Genomic DNA, 18,678 nt, shown 5'->3' with positions numbered 1-18,678 from the left:
CCTTTTCTCTGCGAGTGCAAGGATCAAAACTAGCTGCCGGCCGCCTCTCACGCGCCCGTGAGGTCACATTCGTATCGGCTTTGAATGTGTTTCTTTTATAAATATATCTGACCCCGCAGGTCACCGTCGTCGCTGGTGAAGAAGACATTTATAATTAGACATTTTGAAGTAAGGAGGCGGGAAATGAATCAAAAGAATTGCTTTCCAATTCAGCAGCAGCAGCAGCAGCAGCAGCAGCGTGTCGTCTGGCGCCGCTCAGAGAAGACAGATGACGTTTCCGCGCACGAGCTCGTGTTTCCTTTTTGTGCGCGAGCAAATTAGGGAGAGATGGATGGACAGAAAACAAGTTGTTAACAAACTCCTTCATTCAAAACCACGAGGAAAGAATTTGTCTGTAATTTTTCAGCGTAATGAGGAATCACAACACAGCTGTAGTCACTCCCCCTTCTCTCCATCCGGGGTGATCTCGTCTGGGTTTGCCGCTTCGAATCAGCGACCGCGCGGCTTCACACGAGAGCACTTTTCAATTGTTCCAACGGATTGTGTAATCAGACGTAACACATTGAGCTGTCACAGAATATTTAGGATGGTTACGGAAGCTTCTCGGGACACGAGGACGGCAAGTTGTATCACATTCACAACAAAAAGTCAAAAAATCCCTAATCTGGTCACGTTAGACGTGCAAAATGAGCACAAATGTTACATTTTGGACAGACGTTTGTGCGCTTTTTAATGAAGTTTCATCACATGAACAAATAGGGCTCTATTTACATATTGACTGTATGTTATGGATTTTGCTATAATATCAGACGACAGGCCGAAGTCAAAACACTTGAGTGCAAAATGTACATGGCGGTTTCATGTGACGGTACGGATAGATACACAGCTATAGACTCTGTTTGCATACAGTAATCACATCAAGTTTGATTTCACTAAAATAGGAATTATAAAGCTGCATGAATGAAGAAAATCCAGCACACGGCTGAAAAACATGACTCACAATTACTTTTCACCGACATTTCAGAATCAAAAAACTGTTTATTGCTAAGACTGTTTTCACAAACGAGGAATTTAACTTAGCGGAAAGTGCGTCACTGAGACAAGCAACAATCAACAGTCATCGACAACAACAGTGTGTTTAAATAAATGAATGTGGGGTGTGAAGGGATGTGCAGGGGCGTGGCCGATAAGAGGAAGGTGCCAAGCGGGCTTTGAGACGTTATTATTTTTATTTTTTCAAACCATTATGATGGAGAGAGAACCCTGTCGTGAGCACTATTGCATTCTGGGTAAAAGCTTGTGTCTTGGAAGGTTGCCAGTTCGAGTCCAGTTTGTTAAGCACAGTGAACTGAGCGATGGCAAAAGAAAATGACATTCCCTCAAATGATATCACACCAGGTACTGCGAGCGTTTCCTCCACATCGCAGGCAATGTTTACAATCAGCTCGAAATGTTCGCAGGCTGGTGTTATTGCGTTTTGTGCAGTTAAATTTACGGGGAAAAAGATACGACTATTCCTTTGGGGAACATCTGGGGGGCGAGATTAACGGCTTCCATTGATCCTGAATTCAGAGGAACCACCAGACGGTTTTCCCTTTCTTGAGGAGTGTGAGGATTACCTCGACTCACCCCAAACGTAAAAGTACTCAGACCACACTCGCAGACCCCCAAAGCCAGGTCTGCATATTCATAGCCTTCGCAGAAACAGATGTTTCAGGCATTAAAATGAAGAAAAGTAGCTGCACAGTTTCATCAATCAGCCAGCTCCTGCTTGGAAAGCTTTATTGTGCTCAGAGTACACACTGATCATTAGGCACAAAAGATGGTGAACTTGGATTGAAAGTCACCGCCATTCGGTGCTTTCACTGAGAAAAGGGACAAAACACAGCCAATATGTATTATTTATATACTGTCCTGCTTTAAATTAGGAGCCAGAGGGAGCAATTGTGTGTGTTGTCACTCACTTCTGCCCTTTTCATGTCATAGATCAAACTCCCTCATATTTAATCCCATAATTAATGTGCCGAGGTGATCAATTCATGCTCCTGCGAGGCGTCTCCTGTGGAAATAATGTATTCAACCCTCACAACCTTGATGAAGCAACTCTAATCCCACTGCAGTGATATTCACAAATGACGACTGAAGGCGGCAGTGGAGCTGTATTTCTATTTTTAATGTCAAGGTGATTTTTGAAGCTGGCTCAGATTAAATTTTTAATTTCACTCTCCCACAATAGGAGAGCACAGTGTGCACTTTCTTACAAAGACACACAAACAAACATGCATGCACATCAATTATGACAGCAATTATGTTGATTATTTATGTGCTTCCATGCATTTTGTCGGAAATGTATTTCACATTTTAGTCATGCATGCAAAATACAGCTAACAAACTGATGTATTATTGAGTAGAGTGAAGTTATTAGTTAGTTATTATTACATCATTTTAAAAATGGCTCCACCTTAAATGCAACAAAACTTATAATTAATAGATAGAAATATATCTTATTGTGAAATTGAACATTCTGCAAAATAGGTCCTTAACAAAATATGGAAATACTTCTTTTACCACTGTGCTCTGGTGAAGAATGTAGTCATAAACACGTTGGTGTACACTCACTGCAGCTAACGTCTCAGTTTAAACGTCCTGTTTTCTTTTAGCATTCTGTGAATGTATGGCTTTATTACAATTTCCCTTTTTGATTTAATTTGAAGCTGTGTCTTACCATGCTAATTAATTTCTTATAACCAGAAGCTCCATGTCCGGATATGACATTCTTAAGGGTTATGATCCTCACGTGAAAGCATCAGGTGGCAGGAAATAGCCTCTCGCAGAAGATTGGAAGAGCATGTTGCAGTTGACATTGACTAAAAGGATAAGAGCAGCATGTTGGAAGGACAACAAGACATTATTGCTTCTGACTTGCAATAAGACATTATATCATACGCAATGCTGGGTTGGTATTACATCATATCACAGTGTCCTCTTTCCTGCGTTACAATGTGATCAAAACTCCCACCCAAGTCATCAAACAGCAGTGCAACCGTACACGTTAGCATGGCACCGTGGTCTGGTCAACAAAATTGCACAGACCTCACACGGCGACAATGCAAGTCCATTTTCACAGCTGTGGATAAAACCAAAGGGCTCAGGAGAGGGAAAGGTGTTTTTGACTGAACAATGAGGACCGGAGCTCAAAGCTCTGACAAGCCCATCAGCACGCAGCCCAAAATAGTTTAGCTCTGTGTTGTGGCTATTTCCAGGCTAATCCCACACTCAGTGTCTGCAAAGCCCTGTTTCAGTGACAGCAACAACATATCACCCTTCAATTACACATGCTACCTAATCGCGCCTCAGTGGAGATGAGTACTGTCCCAACATAGTTCAACCACAATCTGAAGTCTTTTCTCGCATTTCTGTACATTTTGGATCAATCAAAATGTATTGCACTGGTATTTTAGTGTTTTTTCTGACATTTCAACCATTATCCAACTAAGGATGAGAGAATAATTGTCAATTGCAGCCCTAGTTATGATTTCTTGACTTTTAGTAGAATCCCATTAGGATGATGAATATTTTAAACTGTCATTTTACATGGTTTTGAGCAGTTTAATTAAACACATTACATCATTTAAGTTAAATTAGATTTTTCTTCATATGCTGACGGAAATGATTGAAAAACCTCTGTTGTGAACTGTAGCATCTACTGGACTGTGGTCGGGTCCAGTCACTCACTGGACATTTGGCTAGTTGCCTTCCAGGAAACCACTTTAAAAACGTCTCACTTCCCTTGAACTGCCCATCCATCTTTATCTATATTAACACAAATTGAATGAAACCACATTAGTACACTCGCACAGTGACGTCCTCCTGGATTCAAAAAGGACTCAAAGGGCTCGTTGGACCGATTGTCAGAGGGCCTCGGGAGGTTCCTTGGTGAACTCCTTTCTAAAGACTTCAGAAACCCCCGAGGCCTTTCAAATAGCATTAAAGTGCTATTTAAAGATAACACATTTCCAGCTCAACTCAAAGTGTGCATGTGTGTGTTGAATCCTTTATCGCAGCGCAACAGTGACCCTGGAGAGTGAGTGAGAGCTGAAATGCAGCGACACGTACTGTACGCTAGAAAACAATGAACTGCCTGTATGCACATTCCAGAAAAACGATGTTCTGATGGCCAAGACACCGTTTCCATCCTGTCCTTTCATATCTTCACTTCCTTCAACCCATTATCCTCTGTACACACACTTACGCAGTCCTTTTTTTAAATTGTTGTTGTTGTTGTTGTGTCGCTCTTTCCCCTCTCTCTCCCGTTCCATCCTCTGCTTCTTCCGTCTTCTGAAACCGCGATGACGAATGTAATCACAATAATCAAACTCCCGTCGCCGAGGAAATAAAGCTGATGAAGAGAGAGGATGAAGTAAGGCCACAGCTGCCAAGATGTACTACTTGGTGAAAACTAATTTACTCTCCAGCTTTTGATTATCTGGCGCAAGCACTTTCCCTCCTACACGTACAAACAAGCGGGACTGCATCTAGAAAACAGCAGCATTGAGAAAACTCCCTCCTCTTCGTCAAGACGCGGGTCGACCCCTCCTTTACTTAACAATATCAAAGCCTCAACGACTCGCTGTAATATCACACAGTGCTACTGGAATGCTAACAACCCTTTCACACTGGGTCCTTTAAATAGGGAGAGATAACATTTGGGCTTAAGAAGAAGTTTTAAAACCCCGTAAGACTTATTGGCAGAGGGCGACATGCCGTAATAGGATTTTCCAGCCTTTTGTTTGGATTATACTATCATGTTTTAGCAAGGGTTGAATGGTGCATAAGGGCATTACATGCTGTGCACCAAAACAAGGGGTCCTATTGAAGTCCACGCTAATGCCCAGACCGACAGCCAAGCTCCTTAGGGTCCCTTAAGAAACACATATCTCAAATGTATTCTTTGGGAATGAGCTTGGTACATTACGTAAATATTAATGTGGAATATAGAGGGGAAAAATGAAAGGTGTGGTCTGTGGTGATGAACCGCCAGATAATCGTCCGCATACATCAAGCAAAAAAAATTAACATTTCTCAATACATTTGAACTAATATAGAGAATATTTCACTGGGGACAACAAAGAAACAGCAATATCATTCACCGTTGCAACGCTCTGCCAACAAACGATGAGTGACAACGCACGGTGGACAATCAATATTTTGCGTTACTTCGTTTAACAGACCAGACCTAGGATGCAGAAAAGTACACAACATTTTTTTTCTCCCCTTTATTATCTCAAATGAGGCTTTTTTAGGGAGCTAAAGTCTCTCTTAAGGGAGCAGGAGCCTCCATAGCTCGCTTGTATTTACAACCCTGATTGGAAACCAGATATTTCCCTCAGGAGTTGGTGGAGACCAAAACAGAGATAAAATGAGACATTTGCCAGGCGGAAGGAAACACAACCATAAAATATATGCTCGTGTTACCATCTACTGTCAGTAATCCAGTGTTGTGTTTGCACTCTCTATGATATGGACTAAAGCATCCAGGATACAGAGATCACACAAATGCTGCTCATGCAGCTCACCACAAAGCACAAAGAAAGCATTTCCCTATACCTGTATATGAAGAATAATAACATGATGAGGAAATCTTGCCTTTGAATTGACTTTGCGATTACCATAACTGTTGTAAAAGTGGCCCGTAAAATACAACTGTGCTTGCTAATAAAATTAGCATGGACGCAATATCGTGATACAAGTCCCCCTCCAGCAGGAAGTGATTTCCACCAGGAACCTGTGTAAAAGGAGAAGTTAGGGTAATGTTCAAGCTCTCCCCAGAGATGGGAAGTGAAGACAAGTGAGAAGCTTTAATAGTGGACAAGTCAAACCCACCTTGCTTGGCTGCCTCTGTTTTTTAAATCTTTGCGGAGAGTCTTGACAGTGATACAAAGAGGGAAAGAGAAGGAGAGAGCCCTCATGGGTCTGTAGCTTTCAAACCGTAAGCCTGACTTCCCGACGACAGGCCGAGAGCCCCGTCTCATATTAGGAAGAGCTCTGCTCGCCCACAGAGGGAATAGTCAGCGTACGCAGGGGCAAGACATGGACTGTTATATGGGAAGTGAAGGATGAAGGACACGGTAAGAGGAAGGTCTTGTCTCGTGAGTTTGATGTGCGAACGGGAACACAAGACGGAAGATGTCAGAGATATCACAGAGGTCAGGCCAGAGCACGGCAGGAGGGAACAATAATGTAGAAAGGGGGGGAAAAAGGGGCTGAGCGGGGAAGATAGAGTTTTACAAGAGAAGCTGGGGGATATGAAAAGACAAAGAGAGGAAGGGAATAGATGGAGAGAGAGAGAGAAAGAGAGAGAGAGAACAAGTGTGAAAGAAAGGGAGTCACAGAGGGTGACAAATCCCGGATTAGCTAGTCTTATTGCCAGATGCGGGTGTGAGCCATCCTCTGCCAAACCACTGTAACATGAGTGGAGAGGAGGAAGAGGAGGAGGAGGAGGAGGAGGAGACCAGGGCTTGGTCTGGGAAGGCTCAATGTGTGTATACATGGGTTAGGTGTGTTGTTTTATTGTGTTGTTGGCATTGGATTTGTAGTCCATTGGACCAACCTTTTTGGCAGTCAATTTGGACAACAGTTAATGAATGCTGTTTATTCTACAGAAATAATACACGCGAGGAAACAAAAGCTTAATGCTAGAATCTATTCAATGAGTGTTGAGTTATTTCAGTCTGGCTCCTGGATGCTTCCACCTGTTATCAATGAAGCAGTAAACACATGTACATGTGTGTCTTTCACACGCTACCGTTCCTCTGGACTTTATTCTAAGGGACAAAACATGGTATTAAAAGGTATAGCTGCTATTTCTTTCAATGTTTTTTTTATATTATTAATAAACAAAATTAATATTTGAGAAAGTTCTGTCATGTTACAACAAATGGTTGCCAGCTCTATGGTTCCTCTTCAGCATCGATCCACAAACAGACAAAGTAAGAAACTCACTGGTTAAAAACACCAGTTGAGCATTTAGCATCTTAAGAGTCAAATATTTCTCTTTGCAGATTTATGAATGCTAATGTTCTGTAATTCTGGAGTTGGGAATACAGGAAGTGACTGTTTGCGAACACTTCACGAGGGGATATCACTTCTGTGTTTGTTGCTTGTTTTGCTGGATTTTAAGAATCGGTAATACTTTTATGTACTTTTGTATTTTCCGAAGGAGGAATACTTTGCTCCTCACCGTACTAAGTCGCACCTCTGGTGTCTGGTGTTACACCTCAGATGGCAGCCGTCACAACTGAGTAAAAGTTGTACTATTAGTGTTGGAATAGACAAAGAACTGGTGGCACATAACGATGAGGTAATATTATAACCTTATGAGCTCTGTTACGATAAGGAAGCAGAGAAGAGAACAAAGATCTCGATCGAAATCAGCAGAGCGTCTTATGCTTATAACAGTGTGTAAAAGAACAGGGACCCATTGATTTCACTTTCCTCTGGTCAGTTAAATAGGTCCTTCATTAACAACATTTCGGTGCAGGACCAGTTTCCTTGACAGAGGGGTGAAGTGGGTGGTCACGCTCCAATGCTTTATTTCTACCCAAGGCCAGCGAGAGGAAATTACTTTCTTTTATTTCATTTTATTGCTGAACGTTTGCTTTCAATGACCCCAATGGAGCTCATCCGTCATTGTCACATGAGTTCCTACAGTCGTTTCTGTATTCGTCTCTCTTTGAACCACTCAAGTTTTTCTCTTAATTTGTCTCATTTCCTTCCCCCAAAACTTGAAGAGCCGGCGCGCTGAAATAACGGACTCTCATTAAGACGGCACCTATTAAACCGCGTACTGCTGAGACGCGCGTGGGCACCGCGTAGGTGTTTGTGTGTCGTAAAAGAAATAACAATAAACGAGCAAAATAACATGGGTGGGTTTATTACAATGTAGGCCTTTTTGGTTTTAATGTGTTTGGAGCCTAATCCCATCAGTACTAATTACACTGAGTTAATTGCAGCAATCTTGCAACGTAGCAACATTGCTAAAAAAAAAAAAGCAATCATCAAGCGCAGGAAACACGGAAAGGCAGACGGCCTGTCAGCTTTTAAATAAAGAAAACATTCTGACAGACATTTATCTTTCAAGTCACTTTTTAAAACATAATGACACATTTCCTGTGTTATCGCCTTTTTAATTTTTTTATTTATTTGATATTGTCAACTGTCAAAATTAAATTGGGACCAATTTTTGTAATTTAGACCAATTAATCACAACAGTAGCTTTGCTGGTGTTTTGATATGGATTCACTTGACTTTCAATAGAGACATGAATACATGTTTCACTGTGGCAGCAACTGTCCCAATGTTTCCCTTTACTGCTATACAAAGCACAATATGGATATAATGATAACATCATATGCTAAAACATGTATATGTGTGACATTATCGTCAATGTTTCAGGTCCGGATTCCCCATGTGTATTAAAAGTATTGATTGACAGATAGCTTAGAGCTGTCTGACGCTTTGGCTGCTGCTGAATATTAATGCACATTTTTGTCAATAACCCAGCTTTGTGTGCAGGCATTTGCCAAATTTTTTTAAATATATTTAACTTTTATCAGGACAGCGTGGAAATGTGGACTTTGCGGTATTTATTCTTAACCTGTACATGTGTGTGTGTATGTCTGCCTGTCGTCTAACGTGTGTGTATGTTGGTCTTCTTTACTGTCGTGGACATTTGTGAACGTGTGTGTGTGCAGACGTGTGTGAGTGGCAATGTGTGGGTGTCTACTCTGCACAGCAAACAAAGCTGTCAAAGCTTATTTCACAATCTTCCACTTAACTGCCCCCATGCTCATCAACTAACACGCACACACACGCACACACACACACACTCACGCTTTCTGAAATATGACTTAAAACCTTTTTGTGTCAACTTCCAGCATTGATTTCCTCAGCTTCCAAATGGAAGCCTGCTCCTTCATATTTTTGTTGAAGTGCCAAAGGGAGATGGGCCCTTCTGTTCAGAAGACACTTAAACACACGCTGCATAATGGAGTGTCTGCACGGCGGCTTCGGGCCCTACACGGTGTTGTGCTCCTCCAGCTGGTTTGAGGCTTGCGGTGCTCAAACCGGTTTCACGCTTCTTGTGAGCAGCGAGGCCTGCTGCATGGAGGACGGTGCACGGAGGGTCTGAGCGCCGAGCCGTGAACCTCCTCCAAGCGCTGGGCAGGACCCGGACGTGTGCATGCCGGTTCAGATTTCACAAATGTTTCTGATGCATTGCCGCGCGGCAGAATTCAAACCAGCTGACATTGAGTGAAGGCAGGGTGCACACTGACAGACGACCAGTCACGCTCACATTCACACCCACGGGCCAGTCAGGGTAATTAAGTCCTCTTAGAATAAGCAGTGGGAAGCCGGAGAACTCGGAGAAAACCCTCCGCTGACACGGTGAGAGCAGGCAAACTCCACAAAGGAGGGCCGCCCAACCCGGGAATCAAACCCTGTTGCTGTGTGGCGGCAGTTTTACCCACAGCACCACAGTACAGCCCACATCTGCAGCATATGTATCATGTGTTTTGAACACTTTGCTTTAAGTACATGAGTTCATTTGGCTTCAGGAAGGCATACATTGAGGTGACAGCTCATGACCTTCAATCCTCAATGAGCCCTTTTTTATTCTAAGGAGCTGGTTTGCTTGGACCCACATCAGTGTAATCCAGTGTGGATGTGGTTCAAGGCGTGTAGGCTGGACCGCAGTCATCCTGCAGCTCATGCTTAACTGTGTGTGTTTTTTGTCAGCTTGTTATCATCCGAGTTATGTGGATGTTCTTCCAAATATGACCCCGGGAGTCTGTAGTTTTCTGGCGTGACAGATAGCTGTTGATTCTGTGGATTGGGAGAAAGAGCAAGACGAGCTCTCACGGTCACACACGGTAAACTCTTTATTTTTTTTAAATCTTTTAATGTGTTTGAACTTTTTCTCGCTCTTTCTCACACTCCTTTCTCTCCACCGGTCTCTACTTTTATTACTTTGGTTGTTGAGCAGCCCTGGCAGACCTCATCCTTAATATAAGAGGATTAAAACAGACGGCGTAAGTGAGGAGGTCGAGGGTCCGTTGAGGAAAACAGTGGAGATGGGAGAGAAAATGAGATGGAATTGGAGCCTCGGGTTATTGAAATATCATTATTGAGCAGCAATGCGGATTGTTGTTGATAGGACTGGGAGGAGGGCGGGGAGGCTGGTGTGGTGAAGCTGAAGGTATGAGTCTTCACAGTGAGGACGGATTTTCAACATCAAAGCTGGAGTTTTAACTTCAAGCTCCTCTTGCTCACAAGCGTTTGAGTCGTTTGTCCATGCAAAGATGGATTTCTGCCGTCGTCAGAAATATCGAACAAAGATGGTCGCCACCTGGGTCCGGATTTATTGAACGTCTCAGAATCAATCCCTGTGTTTGTGCTGGTAATTAAACCTGGACTAAACATACTCATATTTCATATTCAAGAGTTACTAATAAAGCCCCTGACACTTTATTTCATAGCTCAGGACTGTTGCTTGGAAAGTGGGAGACATCCCCACTTCTAAGACGCTCAGAGAGTGCATCTGCCTGTTGGGAGACTTAGAGCCTTGAGCAATCAATGTACCAATATTACAAGGATTACATAATGACACATTGCCGTGGTAGAACGGTGATGCAATTTTCATCCCATCTCTCGTCTCCCCTCATAGTTTTAAAATAGTGCGGCTTCTGTGCACTTTAACCCGATGAGAGCGCTAAAGGTCGGGGAATCCTCAAAGTCGGTGGCATTCACCCGGTGGGGACCATGACTGGGTTCACAAAATGTTAATGCATTTCAATTTCGGGCTATTTACAGGATTCCTGATCTGAGACGCTTGACAAATACACGCCCACCTCTTTGTTTAGTGTGCGGGGGGGGGGGGGGGGGGTTTATGTCCACATGAGTACAGGTGTGTTGGTTCACATGTGCGTCCTTGTATGTAAAACAAATGCCCAGCCTCTGTTTGTTTTTCCAGGTCAGCGACACAGCAGGTATGAGCCTCTTAGATTCTGTGTAAATGCCACATTTAGCTGGAGATCACGATTATTTGTATGTGGTTTATGTTGTTATAAGTCAAATCCAACTTTATTTACAGGTTACAGGATGAAAAAATAAAGAAATTGAACACAAATCACGTGACGAGGCTTGATCTCTTATGTCTCTTATCTCAAGTATGACGTGAGGAAACTATTGTTTCCTGTAATTCTGTCATTTTCACATGAAACCTCCACACGGCTCCAGCTGCTCATCACGGAGAGCCGACAGGTTTCACATCAAAGCTGGAACGCTCTGCCGGATGGTGTTGTGCACTCAGTTATATAAACACCCGGCCCACACACAGTGCTGCTAACATCTTTACTCGGGTGTGAAGTACAACACGAGTAACACCTTTGTGTCGCTGTAGCGCTCCATCATTGACCCCTGTTACTCCCGCTTCCATCAGACGTTCACACAGACATCTCACTCGTTGACTCCTGGATGAAAAGAACCAACAAAAGCGAAGCTTTGTTGTCACGTTTCCGATAAAAAGCACTTGGTGAAGGTTCAAAGACGAGCGTGGTCCCGATTAGAGGAGCCGGCGTTGGCAGTCAGACAAACAGAAGGTTCCTGTGTTGAAGTCCAATATTTTGCCCAGTCATGATTCTGACGGCTGTTTGAGGGCTTTGTCACTCGACGGCAGACATGGCGTTTTGGGACACTCGTGGAAAAACGTTTCAAGGAGAAGACGGTCTCCTGTTTTATGAAAAGTCAACTTCTTTGTTGGAGAACCCTTCATGACGTTGACCTCGGCTGCTTCAGAGGAGTGACGGTGGTTTTGAAGCAGAGCTGACGCCCGTCTGAAAGCAACCGTTGGCTTTAGGCTTCTGGAGACATTGAGCAAAGGTTACGCGTTGCAACGCTTGACTTTCGGTGCCGAGTTGGGGTACAAAAGCCTTTTTTAGGAGGCGTTGATGGAGCCATCTTTCTCACATGTAATAACATACATTTCAGTGAGCTGCTCAGGAATGAGGGAGTGTCTCAGATTGCTTCTGTAATAACTCTCTCTCTCACCGGCCATCATTAAAGACTGCTCCTGAGCTTGTATTGGCATAAACGTTTCTGCTGAACAATGGTTGGCTCCCAGAGGCTGCCCATGGGTAGTTACTCTTTCCAGGCTTATACTGCAGTAAACAAGCAACAAGTGCTTCTGAGAAAATGTTAAGTGTTTCCCATTTGTAAGGTAAACTAGCTATTATTCACAGTACCACATGCAATATGGATGAAATGCATTAAGAACGAGGGAAAGAACCTTGTGGCGATGGGCCAATTGCTCAAGGTTTCAAACCCACTAACACAGCCTCTGGATCTACATTTTAATTGCAAAACAAAGAACTGGATGAAAAGTAACTGTCGGTGCAGGTGATGAATCCTTAATTAAGCAGAGTAACCCAATAAATGTGGCTTTATTTTGATATAGTCCATTTCAAGCTAGCAGTTATTAAATTCAGTTTGATGGAATGAAACTTTGCGTGCTACGTGTATGTTGACATGCTTTTTTTTTTTTCACATGGACTGCGGTCCCTTGCTTCCTTTCAAGCTCAGGTCTTCGTTTTGTCTCGACCTGCCAACCTGCCCAGCCTGGTTAGTTGTTTGAGACGAGATGGCACCTTAAATTAGACTTTTTCAACTGCGAGTAAAAAGCAATCATAACTTCCATTTCTCTGCTGTTGAGTCTGGGCCAACAGATCAGGTGTTTTCTGCCACCGACTCCTTTCCTGTTTCTCTCCAGACCCCACAAGGCTTTCATGTGGGATTTTGATGCAGTGGTCTGACGAGCCTTCACTTTTGGTGAGAGTGAACTGTGATTCCTGCCACATTCCTCTTTCTTGTTGTTTCTTCTCGGAGAGAAAAAGTAAGACTTGCACACTTGCATTGGGCGAAGAGCGAATTGGGTCTGCAGAATATCACGGGTTTAATCTCTACTCATTTCATACATGAATATCTCACAGTAATGGACTTTTGGTCAGCTTGTTATCCCTCAATTTAACCATAGTTTCTGTTCCCAAGATGTGCATACTGCGTCCTCAGCTCTGGTCTCATTCAAGGCTCCAGGAGGGGACACACAGAAGTTTAAAACTGTTGAGTCATTCCTGTGTAGGAAAACCTCCAGATCTGAAAAGTGAAGCCAATGCGGAAGAGACTGAAACTTGCATTATCTCAAAAGAAAAGCATGCGGCGACTCCTTTGGTTGCCAAACATAATCTGGTTGTATAGAAGTCGATGTGAAAATGACGACTTCTCACTTGATTTATTCCCTCAGAAAACACTGTAGACGTGATGTTTTTAAGTCTTCTTCAATACAGCGTGGTGTACATATTAAATGATGGTCTCATTTAGAGTGACATAAACCATAAAGTAGGCCTAAGGGTGGGCCTGCCTTCTCCATGAAAGTAAATTGTAACATTTTGGTTTCCTTGAAATGTCTTCATTCAGTGTTCAGCTGTACTGAGCTCCACCTTCCTGTCTCACCTCTAGTTGCCAAAAACCAAGATGGCAACCCACAGACCGATGGTTGACGTCACTGTGACTACATCCACTTCTTATACTGTATGGATTTTAAAAAGTGTCTTTCTGGTTGCACATGTTAAAACTACCAAGAGAGGAAATCGCCTCGGAGGCAGTTGTTATTGTACATTCATGCGTCCCAGGAGATGCACACATTGTTCAATCAATTTCTGTATATGACTAGAAAACATCCAAATTGTTCAGCTGGACCTGATTCTGCTTACGCAGTATAAGAGCTCCTCTACATCTTCATCCTGTGCCCAACTGGGACATCCGAGCATGTGACTGAATTGCAAAATCTCTGGTCTAATCCTCCGAGGAACACTGGAGCGTAGATGCACATCTGCATCTGCATGCAGAGACTCTGCCGTCCTGTTCTGCTTCATCCTCAGACGCAGATACCTAATGACAGTCGGGATGGAGCAAATGTGTAACGCGTCGAGGGATCATCCTCATCAAGGCACAGACGCAGCAATCACCCCAGCAGGCGATCGATGGACGGCGACATGCGTCGGATTTCACAACAGGATACCGGGACGCGTTTAAAATGCAGACATGTTGCACGCTTGCTGCAGTTTACACCGCTCTCTCTGGGAAACACAGGGATGTTGATAGTCCGAGCGGGTCCTGGCCGAGGCTTTGTGCTCATTAATCTTGCTTGCCGATGCTTGTGTCGCATCCCGTGTCATGATAGATGGCACAGTTAGATCTGCTCTCCGGCTCGTAACATTGATTACAAATAACAATGCAGGAGCTGCTTTAACTGGTGATCATCAAGGTGGTGTCATTTTGAAAAGATCCCTGTGACCAATTACTTTACCCCCGATAAGATATCACTGAGGTATTGGACAACTAGTGTGTGTGTGTGTGTTGTGTGTGTGCGCGCACACTCTGCTTAACTGCTTGCCAGCTGCAGTGTTGGTAAATGATGCAACTTCCTGAAACAAAGGGCTTCACCAAAACAAAAGGTGTGTGTGTGTGTGTGTGTGTGTGTTAATTTGCATTGAAGTTATTAAAAGCCAACTGTTGTTGCATAAAGCAAACCATAATTCAGCCATATGCTTTCCTAACTATTTCCTTTAAAAAGTGTTCCTCCCTCGGCAGCCATTGAAAGCATCATTATTTAATCTGCTTGTGACGCCTCTGTAATGTTTTGAATAGCTGTTTTTCCTCATCTGTCTTCTCTGTTCCTGTTTCCTTGCTTTCTATAGCTTTGTAATCAGGTTTTATTTTGTCTTACAGAATAAAGTCATGACCATTGATGCTGTGAAGGTCAAACTGCAGGTAAGAAAACTGTTTCTTTTCATCTCCATTTAAATCCGTAAGAGTCGGCTTTCATTCCTTCCACGTTTTCATATCTCTGCGTTCTTTTTGAAAACAAATCACCAGTGACTGTTTCCCGTGGCACACTTGCCTCCCATACATCTTCACTGCCTGCCGTGGGAGGGCGAAGGCGCCCAAACGATGACTTAATGAGGCCTGAGTTAATCTCAATCAGTCAATTAGCCCGCTGCTCTGCCTGACTGAAGACACTAGAGGGAATAACAGACTTTCCATCAGATTATCAGGCCTGGACGTTATCAGCAAGAGACCGAGAGATGTCGGTGGATCCTCGTCGTTCAAAAACAGCATTAGACACCGTCTGATGAGTTTTTCGTGTCATTTACACAACACTCACACTCCCTCATCTTTAATGGATCTGTGTTCATCCGTCTGTCGGATCTGTCAAACGTGATCTTTCAGGTGATTTCCCAGGAATGAGTTTAATGAAAGTTGCAGGCACACACACTTTTTAACTTGTTAGAAGTTGTGAAGCAGAGATTAAATTAAAACTTCACAGTAAGCTATAAATACTAAACTTACCATGTTGAACAGCTTCACCTTTACGCATCAGGCAGACAGAGATCAACGTTGGCCTTCATTCAAATTGTGTTTCCGGCCACCTGATGTCTGAAAGTCTGATATTCCTTCTGCTTTGCTCTGCTTTTGGACTCCACCAACTCATAAGGGATGTATTTGTTTCTTTATTTGCTAAATGCTCCATTATATTCACCAGCTTGTACACTGGGGATTTGTCTGGCCTTTTCAGCTGCCGGCGTCTTCTGGAGTCGTAATATTAAAGTCTCGGGATGCGAAACCAAAACAATGGACTGAGGGGACATGTGACGCAATAAGTTAATTAGCATCTGCATTTTGATGATTTCATTTCTTTTGTAAAATCCTCTTTACCATTTGCTGCCCACTCTTTTTTGTTGCCTTTGTTCTTGACTTTGTTTTAGGACGCATTGTCTTCGGATGATTTAATTACCCCCTTAAATTGTATTGACTGTCTTTCTCTAACTTAAATGTTTCTCCGATTAGAACAAATGACCTGAATTTAAATATAAAACGTGACAAAGGGGAAGAGAGAAAGAGTCAATCAGGAAAACAATAACCGAGAGAGCGTACCAAAGCTCCAAAAGCCTGTGGGTAAAGGACCATAACGGTGGGTCGGATACAAATGTAAAGGCCTTTTTAAACATCCAGTGAGTCGGTATCGGTGTCATCTTGGTATTAACTCTGCCTCTGTGATGTAACGCAGCTGTTGGTCGCAGTAATGGAAGCACGATAAGGAAAGATGTGAGGTAGGGGTGTTGTTGGACTAATGTGATTCTGTTTGGCTGCTTAGCTTCAGAAAAACATTCTGCATTTTCAACACACACCGCCAGGTTGAATGCCGAGGGACTCAAACTCTATCTCCATCCTCTGCAGCCGGCCCGTTCACTCCAAACTCATTAAATGCGGCAGCGCGGTCAGAAGCGCTCTACGTGGCCGTAGTTTTTGGGTGGATGCTTGAAATAAAGTCTCTGGTTCAGACGAGCTCAAAAGAGATTTTATCATTTTGTTCTACAATATAAAATACGCAGTAAATAAACTCTTCTCGTAAATACAAGAAGGGTTTTTACTGCAAATACAGTAAATACCCCTCTCGTTCTCGTTAGGCCCGCCTCACGCTAATGTGTCAAGAACGTAACGTGTCCAACTCAACAAACATTTATTTGAACCCAAATCACTATTTGCTTATTTCCTGTGAACATGGTAGAAACTAGACAAGGCATGCATGTAACATGCGCAAATTAAGACGCGCAAAACTGTTGGTGTACAGACACGCTCAGTATCATATTGATGATGAAAAGACGTCCTCTTCTTCTTCCTTTTCAGATTTGGGACACCGCTGGACAGGAGCGTTTCCGGAGTGTCACACACGCTTACTACCGCGATGCTAACGGTAGGGTTCCTCTGTGTTTGTTATCGTGAGCCTGTTTAATTGTGACTGACGTCCTCCCCTCCGCCCTCTCTTTCCTCCTGACACAGCCGAGCTGCTCCGACTCGTGTCTCACATCTCTTGTTTACTTCAAACGCCTGATTGACATCGACAGTCTCCCCGTTGCGGCCTCTTCGCTGTTGGGATCGCAAAATAAACACCCAAGTTGCAACTGTGTGCGTGTGCATGTGTGCGTGTGTGTGTGTGCGCGGGGGGCCATTCGCTAGAGGCTCTGTGATGTGCGGGTTCCCTTAAGCGAGAAAGGCTAACCACTGGGTGGGAAAATGAGCCTGCCTCTCACACGGCAGGGGGCGGGGAGGTGTGTGTGTGTGTGTGTGTGTGTGTGTGTGTGTGTGTGTGTGCGCAGGGGAGAGGGCGGCTATGAGCTATTCCCGTGTGTCCTTCGAAGTTTATAGGTGTGTGTGTTGCTGTGTGTGCAGTGTGTAACGGTAATATCACGAAACAACTCTGCTGAGTACAGATAGCAGTGTGCCGCAGGGCCAACCTCAATGAGCAGCTGTTGTGGAACACACACACGCACACACACACACACACACACACACACACACACACACATGCTGTACACGTATTATCTCAAACATGAAAATCACCCGGCTGCATACAAAATAGCATCCTAATGGGTGGTTTTATCTTTATGTATGAGTGTGTGTCTCTGCATGTGTGTACAGGTTTGTGGTAAATGGGTACGCACATGGATTGAATGGCGCGTGCGTGCGTGCGCGTGCACATGTGTGTGCGTAGCTGGCCAGTTGCCCGGTGTTATTCCGTTCTGTCGGCGTAACAGTTTACCCTCGCTGATCTTTAACAAGGCGCCCTGGGAGCCCAGAACGCTGCTTCTCCGCATTGTCCGTCTGCTACTGACTTTTTAAATAAAGCCCATTTGGTCTTGACGGGCGGGACCGAGGGAGCAGAAGCAGCTCGTACATGCAGCTGTCACTAAAGCAAGTCAATTCCTCTGAACTAATGGACGGGTTCTGTCCACGTCTCCGCCTTTTGAACTGTGAAGATCAGACAGTTAGAGGACCCCAGGGTGTTTCTCAACAATCGACAGGTGTGTGTGTGTATATATATATATATATATATATATATATATATATATATATAGAGGACCAAGCAGTTTCTGTGCCTCGACATGAGATCTTTATTCCAAAGCATGACACATCCAGTTTGGAGACAAACACTGCCAAAAACACCATGATTTAAATACTTCATAGGAAGACAAAGTCTGTAGTTATTATTAATAAATGATTCATTAATCCAGTTGAGATCAGTCCGTTGCATGGTGCAGATTTTCCCCTCACGAACAATGTAGATTTAAAAAATGTCTTCCTGGTATTTAGTATTCTTTTTCATCTCCTCATGAAGCATTACCCGAGCGCGTATACGCTCCGTTCTCTCAGTGACAGAAATTTCCTGGTAGCCCCTCCCTGTAGTCCAATTTTTTTTTTTCCTTCTTTGCCACCAAACAGCTCCACTGCCATCTGCTATTTAGTTGAGAAAAAGATTTGAGCACATAAGGTGCTAAGCCGAAAAGTGCCCACTAGTCTCAATGACAAAGTCAAGAGAGCAGCCTGCCAGCAGCAGGAACTTCTCCAGCCTGCCGGTGATGTCACTGCTCCAGCTAAAATAACGTATTCTACAACAAAATGAGTCATAACTCATTGTCATCTCCTATAAATACATGTCTGCTTGGCGGGCTCTTTCTCTGTTGGAGGCGCATGTAAACCCAGCGTCACCCTGCGTTTCATAAG

The 18,678-nt window shown here is 43.6% G+C and overlaps 1 protein-coding gene across 1 annotated transcript in view; it reads left to right on the top strand.

The window, feature by feature from the left end:
- Positions 1-18,678, top strand: part of LOC137789812 (ras-related protein Rab-26) — a 63,153-nt gene that overhangs the window by 12,197 nt on the left and 32,278 nt on the right. The window contains exons 3-4 of the mRNA XM_068583615.1: positions 14,845-14,886; positions 16,804-16,870. Of these exons, the coding sequence (XP_068439716.1) occupies positions 14,845-14,886; positions 16,804-16,870 (109 nt within the window). The remainder of the gene's footprint in view (positions 1-14,844; positions 14,887-16,803; positions 16,871-18,678) is intronic.

Source organism: Clinocottus analis, unplaced genomic scaffold (assembly GCF_023055335.1).
Source record: "Clinocottus analis isolate CAN_PGR_092001 unplaced genomic scaffold, fCliAna1.0.p SCAF_19, whole genome shotgun sequence".
NCBI classification, from domain to species: Eukaryota; Metazoa; Chordata; class Actinopteri; order Perciformes; family Cottidae; genus Clinocottus; species Clinocottus analis.
The sequence above is the reverse complement of the archived record's forward strand: the minus strand, read 5'-3'. Positions and strand labels throughout refer to the sequence as shown.